At 43.5% G+C, this 10,687-nt stretch overlaps 1 protein-coding gene across 1 annotated transcript in view; it reads left to right on the top strand.

Annotated features, from left to right (window-relative positions):
• The first annotated feature begins 1,108 nt into the window (after positions 1-1,108).
• Positions 1,109-10,687, top strand: part of LAMA1 (laminin subunit alpha 1) — a 148,937-nt gene continuing 139,358 nt past the window's right edge. Inside the window, exons 1-2 of the mRNA XM_065889473.1 lie at positions 1,109-1,142; positions 6,472-6,630. Of these exons, the coding sequence (XP_065745545.1) occupies positions 1,109-1,142; positions 6,472-6,630 (193 nt within the window). The remainder of the gene's footprint in view (positions 1,143-6,471; positions 6,631-10,687) is intronic.

Genomic DNA, 10,687 nt, shown 5'->3' with positions numbered 1-10,687 from the left:
ACCAGACACACCATAGACACACACCACACACACACCACACAACAGACACACACCACACAAACACCAGATACACCACACATACACCACACACACCACACACACCACACACACCACACACACACCACACATACACCACACACACCACACACACCACAAATACACACCACACACACACCAGACACAACAGACACACACCAGACACATACCACACACACCACACACACCAGACACACCACAGACACACACCACACACACCAGACATACCACACGCACACCACACACACCCACAACCCACCTACACTGACCTGCAGACCAGCGCCCACCTAAAGGCTTAATGGTACTGGAGGGTGCTGTATTGGACTAACCCCAGACTGATGGAGCCGGAATCTGGACCCGGCCCATCTGCTGGGTTGAGGCAGGTTCTGCAGGAATGGGTAGCCGGGCTGCAGATGCTGGGATGAGTCTAATGTGGCCAATAAAAGTTTCCCCAGGGCCCAGAAAGCCGTTGGCATCCGAAGCCTCCCAGGGGTTAGCGGGCCGTGAAGCTAATGGGGTCATCCTGTCCCTGTGGAACTGTTACAGTGGCTTCTTGCTCTACTGAGCAGGACTTACTCGGCCCTCTGTGGTCTGGCCTTGCTGCAACCTCTCCACAGCTGCTTCTCCCGCTGCGTACCCTCTTCGGGCCATTCTGACGCAGCCGTGGTTCCCATAATGTGACATGGTGGTTCACCTGTGACACTGCCTTATTCTGGTCCACCCAGTCATCCAGGTGTGCCTCCTGCTCCTGCCATAGCAATCTGTGCACACCTCTGACCAGCACGTCGTTTTGTAACGGTTTGTTACCTTGCCTGTCCCTCCTGGAGGGCAGAGATTTTTGTTCTTATTTCTAATACCTACTCAGCGTCTGGCGTTTAGGGTTGATTCTGTAAATATTGGTTGGATGAATGAATGAAAGTCCCAATTCAGACAAGCACCAGGGGCTGTGAGGGAACCCAGTGGATGGATAGTATTGAGAGGTTCAGACAGACAGGCGGTTGGGATTTGGAAAAGTCCCTAATGAAGAGGCAGAGTGATGATTCCTGGGCACAGATGGGCTGGGAAAGGACAGATGCCAGCTCGAGAAGGCTGGGAGGCCTTAGCAGGTACCCAGACAGGATGCAGGGATGGGGAACAAGAATGCAGGTAACCAAGCTACGGTAGGAGATGGTCAGACATTCTCGGGACCAAAGCTCACATTCTGAACCAAAACACATGACCAGGGACAACCTAGTAGCAGAAACACTAAGTCCAGATACTTTCCCTGCTCGCAGACGGGGTCCAACACAGAGAGAGAAGAGCCACAGAATCTGGAAATCAGGAGGGGCTTCGCAGCTTGAAGAGATCATTCACCTTTTTTTCCCCATATACCAATTCAGTACAAAGGAGAAAAAAGGATTACGTTTTTGTAATTGAAATAATATTGAATGATGAATAAGGCTTGAAGCCCAGATTATATTTAACAAAATCTTATTTCTAGATTTGGGGGCCACTGACTTCTAGGCATCTCAAGCCCACAACTCATTAACTCACATATTCAATAGGTATTTGTTGAGTTTCTAGAGTTCTGCACACTGGTCCTTGAACCCCTAGAGCTGTAGTCAAGCAGGCACAAGAAGTGCCCAAGGAATCCTAGGCTACGTGTGTCCATCAGTTCAAATCTGGAGGGATTTTTGTTGCTGAATGCCTGGACCACCGATATCACCCCACTTATTGCTGTAAAATAGTGTCACTGTGAACAGAGAACTCTGATTAAACACTGCATTTCTACTGCAGTGTGTTTCCTTTTAGTTTGAAGATGGTGACTGTAGAACACTCTGTTTTGTCTTGACTTCAGTCTTGTTGGTATTTGTTGACTAGCTCTTGGAGTTACATTCTTATATAGAGTTTTTGTTTAAAGGAACTCTACCTGCCTGCCTTTGGAGGACATCGTTTAAGTGGGGAACAGCTGTTCTCCTCCAGGCATTTTGGGCTAAGCCAGCCTGGTCTTCTCAGGAACAGAACAAAGGCATACAGAATTTATGTCACAGATGGATTTTTGTGTGATAAAAATCACTTATTACTGAATGGAAGAATGGCCTATTCTCTTTGGAAATATGAGCATAACATCTAGTGTGCCTTTAGTAGTTTCCAACCTTGTTGGTTTAGTTTTAATTATTAAAATTGACTAAGTTAAGATGTGCCTTGTTTTCTGTGGTCAAACATTCCCTGAAAATTTGTGCGTAAGACAGTTTTCTGTAAATGAAGTAATTTCAAATTCAAATAATTCTGAGATAATATTTGAAGGAATCAGATAGATTTTCAGTGTATATTCCTGGACCCTCTTTTGTTCTTTTGATCCATGTGTCTGTCCCTATGCTAACATCACACTGTCTGGATTCCTTTGGCTTTGTAATAAGTTTTGAACTGGGTGATGTAAGCCATTCCACAATTCACTTTTGCTAAATTGCTTTGATAGTTCTAGGTCCTTCGCATTTCCATTAGTATCAGCTTGTCAATTTCTACAAAAGAGCCAGCTGGGATTTTGGTAGGAATTAGATTGAATCTGTAGATCAGTTTGGGGAGAAGTGCTGTCTAATAATACTGAGTCTTCCTGTCTATGAATAAGAAACCTGTCTTCATTCATTTAGATATTATTTAATTTCTCTCAGAAATGTTTCACAGTTTTCAGTGTATTGGTCTTGAATTTCCTTTGTTAAATCTTTTCTTAACTATTTTATTCTTTTTCAATAAAAAAAGCCTGGGAAGTATGGAGAGCCGATCTGGTCCTTCTTTGATGCCCATGTGCCCAGGATCCCCTGTTAAGTGTTTGGCTGGTCTAGCCATCTGTATCTTCCCCTACTAGGATGGCAACCTCAGCTAGCCGAACTACAGGGTTTCCCCATTTGTTTTCTACTGAGTTTACACCTTTGTCAGCATTACGGAGCATCTGTTTCCACTCTCTGCTCCAAATCAAGTCAGCTGTCCATCTCCAGCACTAAAGCTGCTGGTTTTCAGGGCTCACCCTGCCCTGGGAGCGGGGGTGAGTATGGAGTAGACCCAGGCACAAAGCTACTCTCTCTCTCACAGTCTGAGAGAGAGAGTAGCTTTTCATAAAGAAAAGCTTCCCAACTTGTTTGTTGTTGGTTAGTTTCAAAATCCTGAAATGGTTGTTTCTGAAAATTTTGTTCAGTTATATAACTGTTTTTGTCAATCTCTTTACTTACCATAGCCAGAAGTCCCACTAAAATATTTTAATTTATATAAATATCTTGACTACCATGAAATTCTCTTTATGAGATTCTATTTCTGTTGTTCGTGATTCTGTTAACAATCCACTAATTTTACTAATAGCCCATTTAAAATATTTTCCTCGCTAATTAGCAAAGTATTGGTGTTGATGGAGACAGAGAACATTATGGTGAGTGCCCCGACCCTGGACAGTCTTCCTTATTGGAATACGCCCTGACCACCCCAAGAGACACATCATTGATATTAATACCAGCTGCAAATGGGTAGTTTAACCTAAGTAACACACACACACACACACACACACACACACACACACGATATCACGTGCACCAAGTCACTGTCTTTATATTGAAGTTTCTTAATTTCAGACACTGTACTAGTTACTGTTTATGTTTAGAGGATGCTCTTCTTGAGTCAATCAGTTTACATCCTCGGTTTCAAGGTACTCAAGTCGGGGAGGGCTCTGGAAATTGCAACCCCCAGGAGGGAACAATTGCTGCACTCACAGAAGTTCTGGACTGGCCAGTGGGGAACCAATCTCAGAGGTTGAAAGAAGGGCTGACCTCCTCCTGTAAACAAATTAGGCTCCTAACCATGCCAGCTTGTCCAGTGTAAAGGGCAGAGGATTGGAGAGTCAGCAGGGGGAGGTCTGTGCTGAAGTGCTGACCCGCGGGGGAGGGGCAAGTATGGAAAGTGCCACTTAGGACTAAAACAGAGAACTCACCGTCCACAGTCCATTGTTGAAGATGTGTACTTTGCTCAAAGTGGGGGACCTATATGTGAATCCTACTGCAGTTTGCAGGAAAGACAGGCTATTTGGTTTTTACTGGTTTGTTTGAAAAGAAAATGTATTAAAGAAGATGAATATGAAACGAGGACCTACTGTAGAGCACAGGGAACTATATTCAATATCTTATAATAACCTATAATGGAAAAGAATCTGAAAAAGAAGACACACACACACACATATATATATAAAACTGAATCACTTTGCTGTACGCCTGAAACATTGTAAATCAACTATACTTCGATTTAAAAAATAAAAAGAGAAGTTGTATATAAATGTGGCCTGTTTGAGAGTCACCTATTCATGCGGTCCAGGCTGGGTTCTGATTCACTACTAATGTGTGGAAATAGACTAAATTTTCCCTATTATCATAATGAAAATATAGGGAAAAATTCAGAAAATGAAAGAAAAATAATATTAGAAATCTTACTTTAATATGATGGGGGCAGAGGGCTCAAGGGAACTGCTGTGTCCTTGACCTTTCCCAAGTCTCTCCAGCTGTCTTCCTCTCTAGGATGGGGAGACGGCCCCACCTTCTGAGGATGGCCCTGTTTTTGCTCAGAGGCTCTTTTGAAAATGCTTCCTCTCCTCTGTCACCTAGACCTGGACCATGTCCCGGAAGCTCAAAGGCAAGGTCCCAGGGCAGCCAGGGGATGGATGCCGTGCTGTCCCCTCTGGCCCACCCCACCCCCGTGTGTAAAGCCCCCTCCAGGCCTCTGTGAAAAGACATCAGGTCAGAATACCAGCACCATCAGGACAGGACAGGCTGCAAGGGCTGGGTCTCTGTCAGCATTAGGCAGCGCAGGTACATAGCCTTCTTTCAAATTGAACATCATCGAAGCATTTCACCATGTCTTCAATAGCAGCATTTTCAACATGGATGAACCAGCCAGTGGCAGCATCACTCGGGTCGAACAGGTTTGCTTTAATAGATTGTCCTGGCTGATGCTCAGGTGACCTTGTTTGTATGTTACATCTTTAATTTTGGAGGCCTTGACCTTTTTTCCCTCTTTACTATAAGCCAAAAAACTTTGTTTTAACCGAAGTCCCGAATTCCCTCTAAAAATAATTGCCATAGGTTTCCAAAACATAAATGCAGTGCGGGGAATCTGGAGATCTGGTTAAATAGTGACAGAAGACTCTGGAGGAAGTGTGATCTTACTCATCAGTCTGATGAACTTTGTTCCAGGGCTTGGCTGAATTGGCCAACCCCAGAGAGTTAGAGCTGGAAAAACCCCAAGAGACCATTTCATCTGCTGAAGTCAGAGTAGCAGCCCCAGGGAGATACCTAACCAGGAAGTAGCTCAGCTCCAGCCCTGCCCTGCTGAATCAGAATCTGCATTTGTAACAAGATCTCCAGCTCATTTGATAAAAGTTTGAGAAGCTCTGCTCCAACCCTCTCTTTGCCCAGTTGAGCACAGAAAGACTTTCGTAAATCTTGTGCATAGTTCAATTATAAAGATCAAATCTGTGGATGCCAAGGGTCATTTTCTATGAATTCAACCTTAGGTCATGTTCACTTTTCTCATAGCACCGTTTTCATGTTGTGTGTCCCTGTCACCAGGAACTAGAGCATCTTTTCCGTCTTCACCCAGATTGCGCTGTGCTTGCAGGTGGGTTTGGGGAAACGTGGAAGGTCCTGCATCTATCCCTGTGAAACTTATACTGGATTTATTTTAGCCACTGTTGAGATTCCACTCATTCCAGGACACAGTGTGTTCACTTCCCATGCGTGTGATGCCTTGTTCTGTTGTTATCCACATGGGGACTAATCATATCGAACAAGGGAGTGCTGGGCACGTGGGGTGGAAAACCGAAATAGTGTTTGTAAATAGTTTTGGGGGAAAGTATACGCCTCCCGCTTTCCCCCTGAGAATGTGCCTGTATGGGGGATGGGCCTCTTCTGCTTTCCTTGGGACATCGGGTCATGGGGAGAGTCTGGATCACTGGCAGAGACGGCCAGCAAGCTGCTGTGACAGAGGGAAGAACTAGGTGTCTGCAGTTATGACAGGGCCAAAAGAAGAGGGGTTTAAACCAGAGAGAAGGGTCCTTGTTTACAAAAGCTACCGTGAGGTCCAGTAAACTGCAGGTGAACTGCACTCTGGGGATGGAGACCTTGACGAGGGCATTTTGAGGGATTTAAAGGAGGAGAATCTGAACTGAAGTTGAGTGAAGAGCCAGCGTGAGGCCAGGAACTGAAGAGAGTGATCACGGTTCTCATATACATCCTTGACTTAGTAATAGCTCTAAAAAAATAGAAGATTATCCCATTAAGCGTATGTATCTAGATAAAGAAGCAGCCCAATCTCAGAAAAAACAATGGTACTAGAACTCAGAAAGTACAGTGTTATCAACCCCAGTGAGAATGATACCAAGATAATGTGACTCTGGACTTTTGATTGGGGTGTTTACTCTAGCTGTCAAATGCGTTTGTCTGCTGTTGGACTCTGAGGTGGAAGATACTGCAAATGCTTTCGTGGTTTGTAAGCTGTCCCTCTCAGTATGTTCTGGAATAAATGGAGCTGTAATCCGGTGGATCCAGCCTCCTTGGGGTCATTGTCCTGGTATTAGAAGCGGTAATGCATCGGGCATCTCGAATGCCAAGTGATCCAGTCAGAGGTCCATGGATGCTCGTGAGGACAGTCCCTGACTGACGCTTTCACAAGGCATATCCAGAACCAACTACATAATTTTAAGAGCTGGTGCAAAATGAAAATGTGGGCCCCCTTGTTTACATTATGAGAAATTTCAAGACAGTGTCAACAGGGCTGTAAACCAAGGGCGACTGCACACCCATGAAGTGGCCTTGGGTACATCCCTAAAGAGCATGCCAAAGCTTTAAAGCATAAGCAAGTAAAATTTATATAATGGAGCACAGAAGTGGCAGAAGAAGGGGGAAGAAATAACTAAGACCTTGAAGCATTCGTAGAAAAGTTGGTGGTTTTTGGAAGCGTTTAGCTGGTTAGGAAATGTTGAATTAATTGATGCTTTTAGGTATTTAAGCAAATGATATAAACATTGTAGACATGATAAATGATATTGATACAAGCAGAATATAACTGCATTTTCATTCAACAGAGCTGTCAACATTCCACCTAAAGGCTGCACTTGCTTTTGGATTTCCCTTTAAGCTGAGGAGGAGGAGGGAGGAGGGGCAGTGGCTTCCCAGGGTAATGGGAATAATATGAAATATCAAAATACTTATGGATGTTGAGGTGCTTTTGTGCTTTGCCTGTGTGCTATAGTGATTTCGATCCTGTAGAGCTTTTTAATTCTTGCCCTTAAATTTCAGTTTTGTGGCAACAAAAGAGAAAACCTCTTGATGGATGAATTGTAGTTATGGTCTCTGCAACTAAACTTGGGTATTGAGTCAAAACCCGCAGTGTCATCAAATATAAGCATTAAGGAACCTTTGTGGCAGGAGGAGGCGGGTCTTGATAAGGTGTTAGTTTCTGCAGACAGTATTCAGGCCTAGGTCTTCATGGCTTGTTTATCTTATAGTGAAAACCTCTGTCTTTGTCAAGGACACCTCGAGCCCATTGCTATGGAAATGGACTCTGGCAGAACCCTTCCAAGGCCTTTTGCCCACCACCCCATCTGGGTTTTCTGAGATTAAATTTCTTTTCATCTTCTCACGTGAGAAAAAAAGTCAAGGGTGTTAAATGCCATACTCCCAGGAGCTGGGATTTGACTTCTCCCTCAAGTTCCTGTGGGGTCTTTCTCTCTCTCTTTCCCATCTTTTTTTTTTTTTTTTCCCACTGTGCTGGAAAGGGCCTTGGAATCCCTAGAATATTTTAAAGCTTTTTCTTTTACTAACAGCCACCAATGATTAAATAGGTTTCGTCCAAAAACCAAGTATTTGCTTTTTGGGAACGGAGGGAGGGGCCATTCATTCTCTGTCTCGGCTGAAAGGGGTCCCCTACAGCCCACAGGGGACTCAAGTCACTTTCCTTCACAAGTGCTCCCAAGTGGTAGATTTTTTGAGAAATAAAATAACTGGTAAGTTTGCAGAATTCTCATTGGAAACAGAAGCCCTGTTTGACACAAAGCAAGCAAAACTTTCATCTATTTCAACTTTAGTGTCGATGTTTTATTGTTTCAACATTCTGAAAATATTGGTATTTGATAAACAAAACAACTAATGATTAAAGTGATTTTAATTTATAATAAATAACTTGAAATAGAATGTCTTTAAATGGTGTAGTTCTGTTTGGCAAAATGTTGGTTGTAGGTTTCTTGTGGGAAAGAAGCAGGAATAAGGAATCCCTTATTGTCAGAAGCCGCTGTCAATGGCTGATGAATTAGAAGTAAAAGTGGGAAAACAGTTTAATTTATAATATTTTTCAAATACACATACTTCATAATATACAGGTATATTTGTATTGTTTTCTGGGAAAAAAAGTTTGAGCTAAGATGAATTGTGCCACAGCTTGTAAAGAGCTCCCTGAACATATCTTAGGGGTTGGGATGCATTACTGTTAAGTAATTTCAGTTTAAACGTTCCTCTGTCTCTACCCGTCTCTCCTTTCATGTGTGGTCCTTAGCATCCACAGAGAGCGTGCCCTGAAAATACGCTCGTGTGCCAAATGTGGGAAATCAGATGATAACCTACATCTCATGAGGGTGATTATATTCCCTGGGAGAGAGGGAAAGTTTTCATTAGTTTCCTCAAGGCATCTCGTCTTCTGGTCCTGCAACCTAGCTGGCATTAAGGACTCATTTTCCACTTAGGGCCCCTGAGCTGGAGGCAGCTGCTTCTCCAGGCCACCTGGTCAGGTGGCTGAGGACTTCACCTGAGCAGGACATTAACTCCTGCCTTGGTCCAAGCCCCTCTCATCTTCACAATCCACCTGGATCCTCCTGGCTGCCCTTGTCCAGGGATGAGCTAGGTTCCTGGCAGAGGAGGTGGGAAAGCAGACTTACAGAGTCACCTACGCCATGAACTAACTCCTGGCTCCCAGCACTTTAGCCGAAGTGCTTTCCCTGCCTGGGTGCTTGACCTTTTGGCGCCAGTGGACCCCTTTGACAAAGCTCACAGACCTATTCTCAGCATGTTTTTAATGCAAGGAGAATACAAAGAAAGCCAGATGTGTTAAACGATAGTGCTACCCCTGCATGGCTAGTCCCTTCTTATTTTTGAGGCAGCTGCTCAAATGTCACCCCAGAGATGCCTTCCCTGTCAGCTTACAGAAAAATGAGAGGAGGGGATCGCTGTTTACAAATGTACGTTTAACTTGGATCCAGCTATACAGTGTTGCAAAGGCAACAACAGAAAGAATAATAAGAAGGAAAAGAGGAGAGGGAGGGCCGGAGGGTGAGGTGGGATGAGTGAGTCAGGCGAACACTCCTGCTCAGCCTTCTGTGCAGGGACACCCTGCCTTGGAGGAGGGTGGGGTGACCCGAGGGTCTGAGTTTCCTCCACGCCTCTTTCGTGATGCACAGCTTTCTGGGCTGCATGGTTCTTCTCTTTAAAGGTAGATCCTTTTCGTACTTGATGACCCTTAAATGCAAACCAACTACTTCATCTAAAACTTAATCAGAGATACAGAGACTCCAATAGATGAAATATAACCATGAAAGTCTAATTATATTTGTATTAGTGATATCCAATGATAATATGAAAATAATCATAGCAATTATTTATTGAGCCCTTCATACAATGTATTAGGCCCTTTATGACACAGTCTCATTTAATGCTCATAAATATTCCCAGGCATAGTGCTTCTCATTACACAGACAAGGAGACTGAGAGGGGAAGCCCTCAGCAGGCAACTGGTAGACCCGGAATTCAAGCCAAGGGCTTTCTGACTCAAAATCCCAAATGCTCACTTCTTACCCAAAGCTGCTGTTACAGGCACTAGTGATTCTAATAGAGGTGATAGTAAACCCATGATTAGAATGGGCAGTCCATTTTAAGCCCGGACACCTCCAGGTTAGATATTAAATATGCCATTAAAAACAATCTGAACATATTTTCCCAGATACTTTACCTTAGAATTGCAAATCGTTTCCTTTTCAGAATATCACAGTGACTCTGAGTATGGATTAGACAAATATAACATTTGGTAGAACCCCAAAATTTTTTTTATTCCAAAAAAGAAAAAAAAAACTCATTAGAAAAAACTCATGCTTCTCTTATACCCCAAATGCATTAAGGCCACGAACGGTTGGCCCTGAATAATTTGAGAAATATTGATAAAGAAACTGCTGCCGTGAGCCTTGCACCTTGGCGCTAGTCAGTATTTTAGATACCCTATTTTTAAGATAGCAAAAATATTTTTTACTGGGAAAAAGCCCAGAAACTTTTAAAAACAAATTATTCAACGTGGAAAGTATCTCAGCTAAAAACCACGCTCATCATGTGTAGTAGCATTTTTTTGCCCTCAGTTTCGTGGTAGTTTTCACCTACTATTAATGAGGGAGTTTCCAGTAGATGAAAGTGGTCCTAAAATGCATTTAAGAAGGCCAAGTGGACCCAGACTGTGAATAAAGGGTTTTAAAAAAGAAAAGAAACTCCTGGTGAGTGAGAAGGAATTTATTTCATGCTCGATGGAGTTTGGTGTCATGAAGTCTTTAGCTACTGGTTAAGTATAGGGGTGGAAAAATGATTCCATTGTGTGTCCCGAATGGGGG

Source organism: Phocoena phocoena, chromosome 13, assembly GCF_963924675.1.
Source record: "Phocoena phocoena chromosome 13, mPhoPho1.1, whole genome shotgun sequence".
Taxonomy (NCBI): Eukaryota; Metazoa; Chordata; class Mammalia; order Artiodactyla; family Phocoenidae; genus Phocoena; species Phocoena phocoena.
The sequence above is the reverse complement of the archived record's forward strand: the minus strand, read 5'-3'. Positions and strand labels throughout refer to the sequence as shown.